Here is an 18,188-nt window from a genome sequence, read left to right as displayed (position 1 = left end):
AAAGGGAACTTGGAACTGAACTCAAACCCTTCATCTGCATGTAGAAACCACTTTTCTTCTCTGCAGTGGACAACACCACAATACTTCTCCTTTTTCCTCACCTTCAATCTTTGAAATCCTTCCCCCTACACTCCTGTGGGTGTTTAAAGGGCCTCTCTCACTGAACTTTCCCCCTGAAATGCCACCAGGTGGTAACTAATTGTAGTGCAACCACTTTTTTTCCACTGAGATTGCTTTCTGATTTTGTTAGAAACCATAAATTATGCAGCAGTGAATTTTGAGTGGAAAGAAGAAAAGGCCGAGTAAATAACAAAAGACACGTTTTACCTTTGGGTCATGTATTCCAGAAAGTTCTTCATAGATCTTCTCTCCCACCATGACAGCAGCTAGGTTGGCTGTGTAGGTTGACAGACAAAACAAGCAGAAAATTGCCCAGAGATTCATTAAAAACCTTCCAGTCCAGCACTTTGGGGGTTTGATAGCAGCTGTTCTTCCAAACAGGATCGCATAGCAGACATTGAGGGCAGAGGAAAAAGAGAAGACTTTGTTCCTGTTCCTTCCCTTAGGGGTCATTCCAAAAGGACTTTTCCACTCATACAAGGTGAGGAATATAGCTGTGATGTGAAGAGCAACAAATATCCCCAGCCACATAGTCCAGTGAAGTGGCCACATAAAGGCTCCAATAGGAGCTGCAGTGTCTTTGGTCCTCACCAGGATCCCCAAGCTGGTGGAAAAGAAAGGGCTGGTGAAATCAATCACTTGGCTTCGGGCAGTGTTGATGCTGAACGATGTCACTGCCATGTGAGCTGTACCAGCAAGAAGGTCTCCCACCAGCCCTGTCCAGTGACCGTTCTTCCAGGCACCGTATTTTCCATCCCCAACAATGTACAAGTCAAAATCAAAATTCATATCCTCAGCCAGCTTCTCCAGCAGGTCAATGCAGTAGCCATAGCAGCACTTCTTCAGCTCAATGGGAACGGTGTCATTGACCCCTTGGAGGGTTTCAAACAGGTTGTCCAGCACACCTGAATCATTGGTCAGCGGGTCCAGGCACAGCTGCCCTGCTGGGCAAAGACCTTCATCATCTACGTCCCTTGTGAAGACAAAGGGATGCTCAATCAGTGTCACCACCCTCAGGTGCAGCCGGGTGGGGTGTTGCATGCGACTTTTATGTCTCTGTGCCTGTTCTGGCCATATCCCATAGTCCATGATGATCTTCCCTTCTTGCCAGCTCCCCAGGCGCGTCCACATTGGGTTGCCAACAGGGTCATGCTGCAGATTCCAGATGAAGAAGTTATTTTCTGAGCTGACAATGGAGGAACCCTTCACCTTAATGTGGCCACTGAGACCATCAAAAGTTGTGTTGGCTAAAAACCTGTTGGAGGGAGAAAGTAGGGTAATCAGAAGCAGGCAGCTGAACCATGAATTTATGTTGAAGAGAGTAGATGGGGAAGTCATTGAAGACCTGGACCATTAATAGCACATAGATCCTATGGCACAATGAACCAGCCACATAATTTACAACTAAATTACGTGGGAATGCTCCCCCACATATCTAATGCACACGAAAACTCCTCAGGAAAGACATATTCTTACTTACTAGAAAAAATGAATACAAGAACAGTAATTTTTCCAGCTACCTTTGCCTCACAAACTGATGAAACACAGGTTAGTTCTAACCTGAACTCACCAGATCTGCTGTCACTTTCCTAGATAAAAATATATATGAAAATGGAAGAGTGGAAATTATGTATGAAATGTCCTTCCAAGAAAAATGCTATAATCTCAGTAAGATCTAGCTTACATAAGAGGGGCTACTGAAGTGCTGTCAACAGCTTTCAAGCACTCTCAAGTGAACCAATCTGGATTCAAAAATGCAAATTTGGCATTGGTAAATCACTGTTAGACACTTCAGAATAAAGCAAGGGAAGAAAGTGAAAGATGGTTGCTCTAGGACAGTCAGTTTTAATTCTTACAAAAATAAACATCCAAAAAGCAGTTTTTTTAAAAAAAATGTGCAAAAGTAATGTTCTTGAAAGTGCAACTCTGCCATTGAAGCAGATCTCATGAAGTGTGCCAGTTTTGCACTGCACATTTGCATTGAGAATTCTAGGCTTTTATTATTCCAGATATTGACAATGAAGTTGCGTATCTCCTTTGTACTGGAAGGCAATGTTCGCTAGCAATTGTCCTCCCTACATGTTGAATTTCAGCTTCTGGCAAGCCATCATCAAGGAGGCAAAAACAACAGGGATAAAGGAGCTGGGAACTCAGCAGGAATTAAGTGTTTGAAGCACAAAATCCTTTTTAGTGTGAATACCATGACCAGCTGAACTGCACGCTGCTAACAGCAAAGCTGCTCTGCATTTGGCAGGGGCTGCACAAAGCCTTACCACAGTGGTTCCATTAGAAACAACCAAGTTAAATTGCTACTAATACGGTGCAAGGCAACTCATGTGCATTTTTTTTTCAGTAAGAGGCATTCAGAAGACAGACTATTTAGCTGTTGTAGCAGAATGTAGTACTTCACATTATCCCTGAGAATTGGACGAAAGTAAGTGTTGGAAGAAGTATAAAGGCTGTCATTTCAGCCTCAATAAGGAAGACATAAACTTTTAAGTAGAGTTAACTGTTTGTCAATAGTTACAGAGGATAAAAAATAACCCTAAATCGATTTGAAAAGGATAAATCAATTGCAAGTGTATGTACATGCACACTTCCGTCCAGTGTCTACCCTTTGTCTTGATGACTTCAGATGATTTTTGATGGGGTTTCAACAGTTAAAACTCTGGACTGTTTAAGTCTCAAGGTCATATCAAATTTTGCCCTTTGCAAAAGTAAATTTATGAAAATACGTGCTTTAGTTTTGAGTGTGGTTGTGTGTGTGAGCCTTCTCTGAGGCAGCTTCACAGTTCTTCTTTTCAGCCTCTTTTGTGTAGGTTGAGTTTGGAGAAAGATGCTACAGACAATAGTCTCAGAAGCAGATGATCTGTACATATGTTAGCCGGGGTCTGGAAATCATGCCTAAGAAGGCAGATAGGTGTTTATAAATATAAATGTATACAAACTATAAATGCACTTTTCATTTTTTAAATCCTTTACCATTTAGTCCAGTGTTAGAGGACACCACAGCTCCACTAAGCAGCGGTATCTGCCACTGTTTGCCCACACCTTCCCTCCTAACCCATGCCTCCTATCTGATGGTGTAGCTTCCCTGTTTGCGTATGTAAACACTATCAAGACAAAGTTTATGGGAGCAGGCAATCTTTAGCACTAAGGGAAGGTTTATGTGCCCATAAACTTGTTTGGGTTTTATCTCTCTCTTACTTTTATCTCCCTCAGTCTCTGTAAAAAATTGTGCAACTTCTTTACAAGCCTTGCTGGGTGTACAGGCTGAAGCCATCACTGTGACAGCAACAGTAAAACCATTCCACATGTGCAGATGGGCCTGCATGAAAATTTCTTTAGGAGTTGTCAGCAAAAGACTGTTAGCAGTTCACAAAAATGCCAAAACTGAGGGAGACAAGTTCTCAGGTGGAATAATCCTGTGAAGTTCTCATGAATTTGGCCCCATGTTGCTAATACAGCATGGCCTGGGCATGAAAATGCTGCAAAGCAGGTGCTCTGGGAGTAACTGAAGTTATGGAATAATGAATTAGATTCATTTTCTGAAGGTGGAATGAGACTGGTGGAACTAATGCATGGTGTTCCCTGACTCGCACAGTAGAAATAAGCACGCCCAGGAGGGCAGAACAGGCCCTCTGTACCTGTCCTGTGGTTGTGTTAGGAGCAGGTACCTGAGAGAGATTCAGCAGCATTTAAATGTATGACTTCACCACCTCATGGAGTTAGTGGCTTACCTTTGCAGCTGATTTGCATATTCTGTATTTTTTGTAATGACAGAACATGAATCAAAATAAATGATTGGAACCATGCTGGAGAAGCATTTTAACAACACTTCGTTTTATACGCAAGCAGCTGCGGCTGCTGAGCATTTGCATGCGCTGTGAGCAGCACCAGTGAAACTCATGCCAGGGACTTCAAGTGAAAACTCCTTTACTCAGTAACTTTAGGAAACAGATAAGTGGCTGTGACTACACTTCTTAAGTTAGGAATCTCCAGTGTGAATCTTCAGGAATTACAAGTGCTGGGTATTGCACTTGTAATTGTGCAGACACACTGGCAGTATCTGAGCAGTGCCGATTCAGAGGGGCTATTGACAGATCTGTACGGAAAGACAGCCTGCACAAATTGCAGAAGGTGAAGGGCCAGATCCTCAAGTCTGACAGCTGAATGAATTTTCTTGATGCTGCATCAATAAATGGGAGCTGACTTTCACACTGACAGTCTGTGATAACTGCATCAAAGCTTTATCAGAGTCACTTCAGTTTGAACAATGAGTCCAAAGTGTGTCATTTGCTCATTTCAGCTTTATTTATTTCTCATGTGCTTTGTTGCAAGAACTGCTCCTTAGATCTTTAGCAGTACTATCGCACTCCAGTAGTGGCATCTTTGTAGTATATTTAAGAATAATTTAATGAAATTATTTTATTTTCTCTCACGTTTGATGGTTAGGTCATTCCACCTCTCTTTTTGGGAAGCTTACTGGAGGCAAGAACTAGAATTGGCAAGGAAAAAGAGAAGGTTCTGGGGAGACTTTGTGGTAGCCTTGTAGTACCTAAAGGGACTCCAACAGAGCTGGAGAGGGACTTCTTACTGACAGGACATGAGGAAATGGCTTCAAACTGCCAGAGGGCAGGGTTAGAGGGAATACTGGGAATAAATTGTCCCCTGTGAGGGTGGTGAGGCCCTGGCACAGGTTGCCCAGAGAAGCTGTGGTTGCCCTATCCCTGGAAGTGTAGAAGGCCAGGTTGGACAGGGCTGGGAGCAACCTGAGATAGTGGAAGGTGTCTCTGCCCATGGCAGGACGTGGAATGAGATCTTGTTTGAGGTCCCTTCCAACCCAAACCATTCTGTGATTTTATGTATCTATGATGTAGCAGGCTGATGAAATTACCCAAGAAGCTGAGCTAAAGCTGTAAGACTAATTAAAGCCATAAGACAAGATGAGGCTTTGAAATTTTAATGCCTTGTTCCATCAACAAGGATGTTCCTGTGAGCAGGCAAGAATAGATGAGGGAATCAATCTCATTGCAGGAGGAATGATGGACAGTGACTTACAACAGTATAATCCTCAGGGGGTTGTACATCTATAGCCATATCCACACAGATACAAGCATGCTCTGCCACGCACTGGCTCATTATTCTGCTCCTGGGTGCACTTAAATGTCTGCACAGCCAAGGTATGAGATCAGTGCTGGCAGCAGAAGCTCCAGCCGTGCCAGCAAGTGGGGCTGTTGTTTATCCGGGCTTTGCAGAGAGGGGAAAGTGGAGGTCTGTGCACTGCTCCTTCTCCATCATCCCCTTCTCCATCCCCTTCCCCATCCCCACCCACAGCAGCTCCAAGGCTTCACACCAAGACAGATGGGCCCATTCAGACACAAAAACGCACTCATTAGTAAACATGCACCAGACAAAAGTTTCAACTTTGGAGGCTAAAAAAGCCTAGAAGACCTGGCGAGATGGGCTAGGCTGGTCACAGTGAAGCCACTCATCAGTGTGTCACACCTGAGAAATTGATGGCACCACTCAGAGTTAATAGTTATGCTGCTGACGCAAATACATCAGTTCTGGCCGTCAGGTATCTGTCTCGTTCATACACTGCAAAAACAGCTGCACTGATTCAGGACAAGGGTTTCTCTAACCTGTTATTTTCTCTTTAATAGTGTTCACAAGCAAATGTATAGAGGAAAAAAAAGGCTAAGCACACGATCCTTTCTTTCATTTCCACAACATCTTTACCAATATGAAGGGAAAAGAAATTCCACAGATGTTGCATATTGTCTCCCAAAATATAACAAAAGCTAATGGTTCTCTGTAGAGAGCAACGATGATGAATTATTTTTCATGAATACATTTAAGTGAATACATTTTTTTGTTTTCTTTTTTCTTTATCCATTCTTCAAACCTCAAAAAGCCTATTATAAAGCTGCTGTCCTCTTGTTACTTTAAGAAGCCTCCCACTGAGTTTTATTTTTCAGGTATGATCTAGTTTAAATATCCAGAATAATGAGGCAAATGAACATCGCAAGTCACTGGGGGTACTGAGAGTCGGTCCAGTGTTTACTTCCCAAGCCTTGTTTCACTCCCTGGAAACAGAAAGTTTTTGACTCTGAATGGATGAGTGGACTAAGGAAATGTTGGGGTCTCAAATGTTTGTTTTGAGCAGTGCCATTAATATATTACTGTGCAGCCATATCTGAGAAAAATTATGTTTTTCAAAAAAAGCCAAATACAAAAGGCTCAAGACCTTTTATCGTAATTCCATCCAACATAATCTTTAAGTTGAAAACTAGATGTTCTGGGGGGAGAACATGCTACTGTTGCTGGATGTAAATTAAGTGATGAATTCACGAAGTTAGCCAAGACGTTTTTGCTTGTTTTCAAAAAGAACCATGCAAGTTTTCCACTTATATGTTAAAAACTATAATATTTCTAGACATGAACACCCAAGCAGCTTTGGGAATAACTTCTATATAGTGACATGCAGCAGAGACAGCACTTCGTACTTTTCTGTGCTCTCACCAGAAGAAGCCCTCTGAGGAGATGAAGGTGTATCTTTTTCTTTTCCATGGAAGCATACTAGCAAGGGATACTACACATCTTTATATTGTCCAAGGGCTTTCACAGTGCAAATATTCTGTATTTGTACACTCTCGGGTACCTCAAAATCTCAAGAGAATTTGACAGTAGCCTACCTTAGGTGAATAAATATAAATACAAGTTTCAGAGCACAGTCTGTAACCTAGCCTGTGTTTACTATGTGATCTCTACTTCTGTGGAACAGTGTCTTCTTCTACCAGAATCTCTGAGTTCTGGCTTACTCTCCCACTGCGGCAAAGTTAAAATTTCATTGTCTGCCCAGAAGTAAAGAAGCAGGAGGAAACACTGAAACAAAGGTGTTTGTGAGGGAGGGATAGCTAACCCACTGAGAATGGTGGGAGGGGGAAGAAAAGTATTTTGCTTGCAATACAGCAAATACCACCTGAGGGGGAAGAAAAAAAAAAAAAGGTAAAACTTACTTTGACAAATATTGGCCTGAAGTGATATTCCTTTCATCCGTGTCCATGCAGTTCATTGTACTTGGAATGAGAGCTAGTTCAGGCTGGATCATGGTGGCTGCTGCTACAGCCCTGGCCACCAGCTCCATGGCGTCCTGCACATAATGCTCGAAGACCGCCTGAGTTGTCTTGCCGTGGGCGATGAGACCGAGGGGCAAACCTTCTGTCCTCAGCTCTTCCACGTTCTGTGAATCCCCAATAATCCAGTGAAGCTCTGGAGGCATCACACCAAACTGCGTGGTTATCTCAAAAATCCTCCGCGTTTTCTCCATGTCACACCCAAACATCACCATGGTCGACGTCGTGTCTTTGATGCTCTCCAGGTAAAACTGCAAGTAGTTCAGGAGGTCACTGGTTGAAGTGAGGTTTGCTGTGATGTTTATAATGGACCCCAGGTGGAACTTGGAGCTCTGTTGTGTGAGGAAGAGAAAATCTGTGACGTTCCACTCCTCCTGGCATAGCATCAGGCTGAAATTGTACCAGTTGTTCATCGCAAGGATCGAGAAAGTGACGTCAGCATCAGAACTCAGTGAGTTTTCTAAACTCATCTGCAGGTGCAGAGGGTTCTGTGGTTAAAAATATGAAAGACAATGCTCAGAAATATACTGGACACAAGCTAATGGCTCTGATTAATTTTTATACATTCCTTTAGTTCAAAGTAACCACCTGCCAATCAATAGAACTGTGTGAGCTACAGGAAAATTTATACACACCCAGCTTAAATGGACTGTGATTAATGGGCTTCCTCTGCTAGTTTGACTCAACTGCAGCAGTCATTAATGAGCCTGTTTCTGAGAATATGTTTTTCTTCCTACCCATTTGTCCTCTTGGATTTCTAAGCACTCTCAAGTACATATTTCCCTGCACCCCTAACAGGGGTTTGAGAAGGTATTTCCTTACTGCTCGTGTTCATCCATTTACAAAAGGATGCTGAAAAGTTCTTTGGTAAACAATAATAAAATATAAAGAAAACCCCTCAGTCCTTTTTATTATAGCTCTTTTTTTGTGTGTGTGTAGCTGGGGGATTTTTCACAGACATATGAGTAACCTTATAAAATGGATCACAGTCTACAATCAAGGCACATCATGTACTGCCAACAAAACAGGACAAGTAACTGAATGCACAGGACGCTAAGATACGCAGACTGTGATTTCTGAGCTGGAAAATATTTGATAAATAAGCATTCCATACTCATTTTTTCCATGTCATTGATGTTATTACAGAACTTAACCCATTATGTTTCCCAACACCACTGTCCTTGGCTTTATCTTTTCCAGAAAAGGAGGAAGGATTTGAGGCTAATTCCTCTGTTCTCTTAAGGTGAGTAATTCTTATTATTTGCACATTCTTTTTCTTACTCTCGTTCCTCTCCTTTCCCTGGTCCTAAAAATAAATTTTTATTTACAGTTTTAACAAGGAAGGAAAGAAATTAAAGAATCCAGGCAATTTCTGGAATTTTACTGTTAAATAATTGTCTGCCTACAAAAATGTTTCTACTAGGCTTTCAGCTAGCATATTACATACCACTCCAACTTTTGATATTAATTGAGAACTTGAAGTCTTCATTGTAGTTTTCCTAAAGAAGTTATATCACTTTGCAACAGCATTCAATTCCAGCCAGGACACTGTCCAAAAAATTTCATGCCTGTTCCGTTGCATCTTTTGGTCTGTGAGAGCTTCATTGTGACTTTATGTCAGAAACTGTATCTTACCCTACACAGGTACCTGGATTTTATCTTTCTGTCCATTACATTACTAAACACTTTAGGTCTGTTCATCCTTCTCTTACGTCCTCAGTAGTAAATGTGTATTATGTGAGGGACCAAACCTTTTCAAAGTCGATAGAAAATGTCATTTTGGTTTAAAAAGTACTTTACTGCTAATAATAGACTCCAGTTTGTATGGATCTTAGAAATGTCATTCTGAATTCGAAATAATATGCTAATTGGTCAATTTACACTAGTTTTACTAAATAAAACCCTGGGCTCTCCAACACAGATGTAAGGGGTGAAATTACAAAAAAACAATCCCTAACCCTGAAGACCTATGCACCATTTATAAGCAGCAAGCCCCCATTGTGTTAACTTGCAGTTACATCAACTCATCATCTGTTTTCTAGATAGTTTAAATTCAGAGCTTGATAACAAGAATACTGTAATTAAAGATGTTCTCAGTTCTTTTTGTTATCTCTTGGGTTTGGTACCTGTGGCCCTTTTTTTTTTTTTACCCAGACACAAGAACAATCTCATTAAACGGATCACTGTCCACAATCAGTGCACATCGTGTACTGCCAGCAAAACACAAGAGGGATGACTCTTTGATAAAGGACAAGTTACTCAGTGCACAAGGAGCTAACCTGTACAGAATCTCTGAGTTCTGGGCCAGAAAACATTGCCTACTAATTAAAAAGCATTATTAGTTCAGAAGGGGAATAAAGCACTGTGCATAGTGGGTTTGGGAAGCTGGTTTGAATAAACTAGTCCCTGCAAACTGAATCACAATGAACTTTTTTCCTGAGGTTATGAGATAATCAGGTAAATTAACTCCAGTTTCTCTCTCACTGCAAATAGATGGGAGTAGAAAGGATTTGCCTCATCCTCTTTGTCCGAGATTAAGGAGAAGTACAAATATTTCTTACACTATAATCCACCTCCCATCAGAAAAACTCTGCAAGCTTTAGTTAATTTGAGTGTTAATGTGAGTGAGAATAAATGAGTTGTTCAGTATACACGGAACATACAAAGGACAGCACAGAACCTGACCATACCTGTGCAAGGAGGAGCAAGCACCTTCAGTATTTCAGAAGGAAAACATCCCAAGCATAGCACTATGGCTATTATGGGATAGGCTCAGGGATCTACTGGATGCAGAAAAACAACTAGATAGTGACAGACATTTGCAATAACAGCTGTGTCCATACTGTTGAATAAAACAGCCCAGGAAACAAAAAACCAAACTGGAGCATTTGTACTGCTTAGTTTGTCCTGGGACCAGTTTTGGCACCTGACAATAAGTTCTCTCATACCCTGCACTGGCTGTTAGGGTCCCAGCACATCTGAATAGTAGGAGTATCCCAGTAGGGATGAGACTGTGAGCACTGGCTCTCCACCTCACCCAGCAGGTTTAGATCTTTGAAGACCTCCATGCCCTCATGCCAAACCCAGTGCACATGTGCAGTTCCACAAATGCAAGACTGCTTCTGCTCCTCTACAGCACCGTTCCTCCTGTATTAAAACACTATGAACTGATGAATATCCACACCCAAGGATCACTGGGCATTACCCTGGGCCCAGAGCAAGCGTAGCACCAAGAACACACAGGGCAGAGAAGGTGAAACTCTGCCTCAGGGCCAGAAAAGTGGACATAATTTTACTCAGCAATGCAGGTGAAGGCAGTTTCCATCTGACTGGGAGTTCTCAGGGCTGCACTCTCCTACAGAACCACACCCACAAGATTAATCCTCAGGAGCTCCAGCACTGTGATCTCTGTCTTATGTGCAGCACACCTGGATGTGTCAGTGTGGTCCAACAGTCTATTCTTGTGCCGAGACACTGCTCCTCCCTGAACAGAGGCTTCATTTGGGATAACCTGGCTTGGACTGAGCCTGTGTGTAAAAGTGCTCCTCGGTGTGAGACCATCTGTGCTTCAGCCATCACCTTCAGGAGCCCACAGATGCACTGACATGAGCACATATCATCACTGTGATGCATTAGCTGCTAAATCCCCTGCTAAGGTGCTTGAAAGACGAACATTCAGCCCTGAAAAAGTAGCAAACATAGTCTCTTTTCTCTATTAGGAACATTGGGGCTGCAAACCTGTCTTCAGAATTTTTCTCATACAATAGCATACATAAAATTTACTCACCAGGAATTACTTCTGCTTCGGTTTCAGCTAATTCTCTGCACACCATGAGAACACCCCTGTAGGTGCTGAGGAGGAAGAGTAATCAATGTTCCCTTTGTACTGGGACTGAGGGAAGGGAATGCTTGTTTGCAGATGTTTGGATTTAATGCCTTCCTAATTATATTTTGAAAGGTTTATTTGCCATTTGGATGTAGGTTGCAGTTGAAAAACAATACACAGAAGCCACTTTTCAGTAGACAGCCTTTGATATTACAGTGTTCTTACTGCTTTTACATATTTTTTATTGATCTTTCTTTAAAGTCAAAAATTACTGCTTTTTAATGAGGAACTTCTACAAATTATTTATTAAATAATTCGGTAGTAATTCAGTAGTAACCAAGACAGTGTCATTTCATAGGGAAGGTTTCTGACAACCAAAATGAGAATTTAGATGTGCATAATAGTAACCATGGAACAGAGAGATTTATGAGATTTCATCTGTGTATTGAACTCTGCTCCACCCTTATTAAAGTTCTTGGGCAAACTCCTTCTTAAACTCACTTTGAAATTAGTACAATTTGACTATGTCAGTTAAAATGACAATTAAAGCTCATATGGAAATTCAGTCTATATTTCTTTAAGTTTGACTTTAAGCTGCCATTGAAGACAATATGACCTGCACCAGTTTTTCTTCAAACTACACAAACAGACAATTTAACCTTATTTGAATAATGCTAATTGTTACCTATTTTTAGTAATGTGTTTACACAGTGTCACTAGCAGGAACATCTTCTATGTCCACAAGTGCTTAATTTTTTATTGGATGTCACTAGCTCCTGTTTTATAAACCAGCCGTGACCGCCCGACTTCAGTGTTTGCTTGAGAAAGAACAGGCATTGAATTCTTAATTTCTGACTAAGTGCCTCTGGATCTGATGCCGACACTCTTTCCACTGACTTTCAGTGGGCTCTGGACCAAGCCATTCATGGAATATTAAGCTTTACACGGTCTGATGTGCCTCTTCTCCTGCCAATCAGCAGAGACTGTGACAACTGATTTGCTTTTTCTATCCCAGCCAGAGCAGTTTTTACAGGTTTTTCCCATTGCCTGAGACACCTGAGAGAGTATGTTCATTTAACAGCTGAAACACGGTTTGCATTTCATTAATGCAGCATTTTCCAGGCCTCCATTTCATCCATCTGCAGACCCATCCTTGTAAATCTTGTGAGCACAAGCGCCTGGACTTGCACCCCGAAGGATCTGGTCATTTATCTCTTCAACTGAATTTGTAATGCTAATTAGGCATAGTCATGGTGACATTTTATTTGACATTATAATAGGTTCATTAGCAGAGTTAAAAGCATAGATGTGAGTGTTGCTTTGCTAACTCTGTAAAAGTAAACAACACACAGAAAATATTATTCCCCTCTGACTCTTGGGAGCAAAGGCAGTGTTTATATGTATACAAGTATATACATTTTTGATAAGAAACACAAAAGAGAAAACAGATTATGTAATTACACTAGAGAAAGTTCCACTGAAGGAAAAAACCCTCCTGGCTTGCAGTGCCACTGTGGGGACTCACAGCTCTACAGACAGAGCTCAACAGCAGCTGTGAGCAAGCTGATGCCACAGATTCAAAAACTGGGAAGACTGTTTTTTCCACGGTTGAAATTAGAAAATTCAGGCCTAAAACCCAGTTCCTTAAAGTCTGTGGGCACACCTATTGCCTCCTCACTTCATGCTACAAGAAAAGGTGCTACAAAATGCTGTTTTATTTTTTAAATGTCTGCTGCCTCTGCTGAAATGGCAATACTTCAAGAAAGAGTTTGTGCTGGCAGCTGAGAGGCTGTGGGAAGTCCTGCCCCCGTTCCTGATCAGCGGCCGAAGTGCCCCCACTGCACCACACCCCAGTCCCTGCCCAGCCCTCTGGCTGCTCCAGAGGGGAGGTGTGCTCCAGCTGCAGCAAAAAACCTGCTCTGCCCTCAGCCCAACGCTGCTTCTGCTGTGCAGACTTCTGGTTCTCTGGGGAAGGAAATCCCAGACCTGCTTTGAACCAAAAACCAGTAAGATGATGTCATGAATTCCTCTTTTCCTCGTCTTGTCCATCTGTTTCCTTATACACCCTTGTTTGACCAAGACCCTAATTTGAAACAGGGTTGGTCCCCACACTAACGACTGGTTTTTTTGCAGAGGGTTTAAAAGCTCAGAGAGAAAAGCTATCTTAGACTAGCCAGAGCTATCCTGGGTTCCTGCAGCAAAAGAAGCCTGGCATCCATCCAGGCAATGCTTACATGCAAATCCTAAAAATGCACTGACTGTTGATTTAAAAAACCACTATACCACAGGAGTTAGCTTAATTTAAATCTTGACTTAGTTTGTCTTGAAAATTATTTCTTTTATTAGACCAGACAGACATGACTCGAGGTCGCTTTCTTTAATGCTACACAGAAATACTCCAAACTAATCTGAATATGTACAGCTCTTTACAAGGTCAAAGAGGCAATGTAAAATATGAACTTTCAGCTGCTCTTGGAAAGTAGGACCCATTATTTATCTGAATAGCCACTTATAAATTATCCTAAGTAATATTACTTCAAAAACTTCAAGGTGTTCTTTGCTCCATCAAGAAAAAAAATATCCAACATTTAAAGTTTGCTGAAGAACATTTCATACAGATTGAAGAGAGAGAACAGTTTTCCTTCCCTAGAATTTGCCTTTATAGTTTAAAAAAAGGCACACAGTCACTTATGCAAGTAGACCAGGGGAAGCTGTGCTAATTTTCCATGACATACCATTCAAATGGCAATACAATTCGGATGGGAGAGAGTGGTGGCTGGGTCCATGTCTGTGGTGCTCACTCCCCAGTGCCACAGGATGGTCATCAGTGTCCAAAAAGCCCTTGCAAACATTTGATCAGAAGCTGCCAGGAGATGCTGTGTGTGGATGTCAGAGTGGACAAGTGAAATGGACAAGGACCTGCCAAAAGGAGGAAGGAGACCATGGATAGCTCTACCCCAGACCTTCTTTGTAATGCCACCTCCCAGGCAAACACGTTTCCTTAGGGCTGGCCTTGACCAGGCTGTTGGGTGTGTGAGCTGCTGCAGCTGCCCCACTGCAACTCTTCCCACACCTGTAAAGAACACAAAACACCATGGCTGTTCCTCTAGGAGCATATTTTGGGGTTTTTCTGATTGCCACTATAGGCCTGGATAGCTGGAAAATGGTGTTTAGCAGGATTTAATCCTCCTCTTGAGAAGAAACAGCACTCTACTGTGCTTCAAGTATCAAGGCCTTCAGCAGACTGTCTATGGGTGTCTGAGTGCTTTTCTGCAGAGAAGCACATCACAAACACTGGTGCTTTGCACATCCTGACTATCAGTCCAAAGGGACCCATTACAGAACAGTTCTGACACAGGCAGCCTTGAGTTTTCCCACATACGTTATTCATGCAATGCACAGGGGAGGGGCAAAGACCCAGTCTTTGGTTCAAGCAATTCAACTTTTGACAGCAGCAGAGCCAAAACAGCAGCACATTGGAGCAGACAGTTCAAGAACTTTGGGCTTGCTGAAATTTGTCTCCTTGCTCCTCACATCTGAGGTGTGATAGAAGAAGACTGTTGTTGAAAAGAAATTCTGGTAACACACCAGTGGTGCTGGTTTAACTCGAAGAAAGCTATTTAAGCAACAACAAGGGCACTCTGTGTGTGTGTCTGCTAATAGAAGAACTGTCATTAGTCTTTTGGAGTGATTACTAACAACCCCAGATCAAAGCTATATCTGTGACCAGGAATAAAATATGAGTGTGATTATCAAGAAATAAGAGTTTGAAGGCTGATGAAAAAAAGCCCAGACAGGGTTATACTGAAAATATCCAGAAGTAGCATCACAAGGTAACAGCAAAAACCTTAACACTGCCAGCATAGAACGGCACCACGAGGTGCCAGGGCTAAAAATCACCACTCACCACTCAGTCAGCTACTGGTCACTAGGAGATTACAACCTTGAGAGCTGAGTAAAACAGGATTTACACAGAGCAAAGAACAACTATCCAGTGTGTAGAATGTACTACATATCACAAATGTGGACATAAGGTACAACTGCAAACAAATGAGGAATGGGCAAGCAAATAGAGTAGGCAGACACGCACGCAGACAGCATCAACATACAGAAGAGACCAAAAGTGGGAGAAACTCCCACCCTCAACACAGTGCTCCTGCCTTTAGAAATCCTGGAACACAGATGAGTTGCCAGTCACAACCCCTAGCCCCCAAAAACACATAGACACATGTGCTCTGTCTCTCTAAAGAAGATCTGGGAAGCCAGAGGATGATCCCAGAGATACAGGGACCCTGAGTATGACATTTTGAACTGTGTTGTTACTGAGAATGAGCTGTTGCACTTGCATAATTTCCCTGCACCATTGGGACCAACAATAGTACTCTGCTAACACCGCTAGGACCTCGATTAGGCTAACAATGAATTCCTGGCTTTGCACATAGAAAGGGTTTCTATAGCTCCCATTAACTGAGGGCAATATTTGCTCCGATGCCTTGCTCTTGAGGACTGCTGCTAACACAGCACAAGAGCTGACAGAGAATTTGGCAACCAGGGCTGTAATTATGATGCACATTGCTAAGCATTACTCCACACTGGGCTCCCTGGCACGTCACCCCTGCCAGGCTCCTCAGCATAAAGGGCTCTTGAAACAGCACTCCCATCTTTGCCCTGATACAGCAGCTTCCACCTTCCCATCAGTAAGACAGACATGCTGCAGCATATTGCTGGAAAACGCTGCTTTTTCAGAGGCACGACAGGCTGTGAGTACTCTTTCTGTATGACGTTTCTGGCATGAGCAAAACAGTAATTTCTTCTTGTTCAAGCAGAAATTAATTCTGGAAGGAAATATAGAATAAAAGGAGAGAGGGTATGGAGAAGACTGATTCATGCTATGTTGGTAAAAGGAGTCTGGTCCCACTTTTACAAAAGCAGCTCTTGCCCTTTCTGAGATGTACGTGGTGTATGCACACGGCATTTAATCCAGTTAGATTATATTCACCATTAACACCTGCAGCAAGGAATAAAATCTGATGGAGCACTGTCTTCACTCTCCAGTGCAATTACAGCATGGCTTGAAAGTGCTTTCAGCCCTTCCTGAGCATTTGCATTCCCCATACCTTCAGCAGCTATGCCCCCAAGAAGAAGTTTTCTTCTTCTTCTCCTCTACAGTTTCCTTCTTTTTCTGCCTGTCACAGAAACACCCATGCAGAGATCCATGGAGCATCCCGAAAATTATAGCTGTATATGGAAATACACAGCAGGGGAAATTAATGCTGACCCATGTCCCATTCCTCAGAAAGCCAGCACCAGCTCATCATTGCATCCTCTTCTGCTGGGCCTTGCTCCAGGCATGTTTCACAGGATTAATTTTAGCTACAAGGGCATTTTGTTCTATATTGATTTTTTTGTATGAAAGAAAGCTGAGAATTAAGCTTGCAAAGCCTGATCTCTTAACTCTATTAAATGAGGCCAGGGTAGATTAAGTTGGTAGTTCATCTTTCTGAGGCTAGGCATTAAAAACATGGCTCTAAGGTGAATTCTTGGGTGTACGTGGCTTGGCTTAAAATCAGGATTAGGATTTAAACAGCTTCACTTGAGGTTTCTTATTTAATACACCAAAGACTTAATTAGAAAGATGGGAAATTAGAAAGAAGAGTTAAAATTGGCTCTCAGGGCATGGGATGAGGTAGGGGGCAGGGGGGGAGAAAGCCAAACATCTCTTTTAAAAACAAATACAGTCTGCATGTGATGGGATGCAGTGAGATGACAAAGGGGAAGGGCCACTGGAATGCGCTGTCCTGAGTGGACCTGAAATGCCTCTTGCTGCCCACAGAGCTGGCCAGGGCCAGAGGGTCTCATCCTGCATGGGTATCCTCAGCTCGCTGGGCAGCTTTCACCAATCAGGCAGTGATGCTCCTTTCCTCAGCAGGAGGCAAACCCAAATAAACTGGGAGGTGTGATGTTTGTTAGGTCCTCAGCTGCAGATTTACTACCTTTCAAAACAACACAGGAATCTAAACTTTTGAAAATGCTTTAACCACTGCTCCCCACTTTTTATTACCAAAACTGACTTAAAACATTGTTACTAACAAACAAAAACCTGGAAGACGAGGCACCGTGTAGAAGCTTCTTGGCCGTGTTTGGAAGTTGCTTTTTCTGAGCATGCAAACCACAAAATCAGGCAAGATCCTGTAATCAGGAGGCTCCCACCCCCCGCCCCCAAAGGCAGAAGCATTTGAGTTTCCAATAAAGCGTTATAGCAACGACCCACAAAAGTGTGTGACTGCACAGAGCCTGTTACCAGGCTCACAGGGAGAGGAGGAGGAGGAGAAGGAGGAGGAGGAGGAAGAAGGGGCACTGGCTGGCTGTTGAATATAGAAGCTGAGCAATCCAGTTTGAGATCTCTGCCTCATCTCAGCGAGCAAACCCTGCCGTAAAATGGGGATAGCCCCCTCCTCAGTGCCCCAGGGGACACATCACCACCAGGCTCCTCACCCATCTTAAGGCTTACAGCAAGATAAATACTTCACAGCCTTTTACACAGGCAGGGATAGGAGAGGAAAAATGGAATTAAAAAAAAGGGGGGGTTAAGTAATACATCTTGGAGAATAAACAAGGCTTTGCCTGAAGCAGAATCTAAGGCTCAAATCTCCACTTTGCTGTGCTAGACTGCCTCAATATACAAAAATTATGGGACATAACAGCCATTTGTTTTATGTGCTGTTAAGTAATTTGGGCATTTGCACCATTGCACTGCTCTGGTGCACTGGTGTGTCCTTCTGACATTCCACTGAAAATCTCCTCATCAGGACCCCACATGGGTATTTTGGTACTGTGATTTCCTCATTAGTTTAAAGGGGATAAGCAAGTTACTAATGTTCCACTGTATTCCAAGAGTCCTGGATACAGCCATGAAATGAGACCTTGCTGTAGTAGGTACCTCAGAGGGCAGAAAATGGTTTACAGACAGTGTTATGGGGAGGTTTAGGAGAATGTATCAAAAATCATCATCCATCCCTGTCTCACTCTTGGATTTATAATGTGCAAGATCATGAAGTGAGCATTTACAGCTCCTACCTGTGACTAAATCTTCTGGGCTCATC

At 42.5% G+C, this 18,188-nt stretch overlaps 1 protein-coding gene across 1 annotated transcript in view; it reads right to left on the bottom strand.

Moving 5' to 3' along the window:
• Positions 1 to 18,188, bottom strand: part of GRIN3A (glutamate ionotropic receptor NMDA type subunit 3A) — a 68,809-nt gene that overhangs the window by 34,884 nt on the left and 15,737 nt on the right. The window contains exons 3-4 of the mRNA XM_042021498.1: positions 7,143 to 7,747; positions 328 to 1,375 (exon numbers count right to left, since the gene is read on the bottom strand). Coding sequence (XP_041877432.1) covers positions 328 to 1,375; positions 7,143 to 7,747 — 1,653 coding nt within the window. The remainder of the gene's footprint in view (positions 1 to 327; positions 1,376 to 7,142; positions 7,748 to 18,188) is intronic.

Source organism: Corvus kubaryi, unplaced genomic scaffold (assembly GCF_017639235.1).
Source record: "Corvus kubaryi isolate FWS band 111438036 unplaced genomic scaffold, C.kubaryi_AGA036_p1.0 37148, whole genome shotgun sequence".
NCBI lineage: Eukaryota > Metazoa > Chordata > Aves > Passeriformes > Corvidae > Corvus > Corvus kubaryi.
Note: the sequence above shows the minus strand (reverse complement) of the source record. Positions and strands in the feature narration are given on the sequence as shown.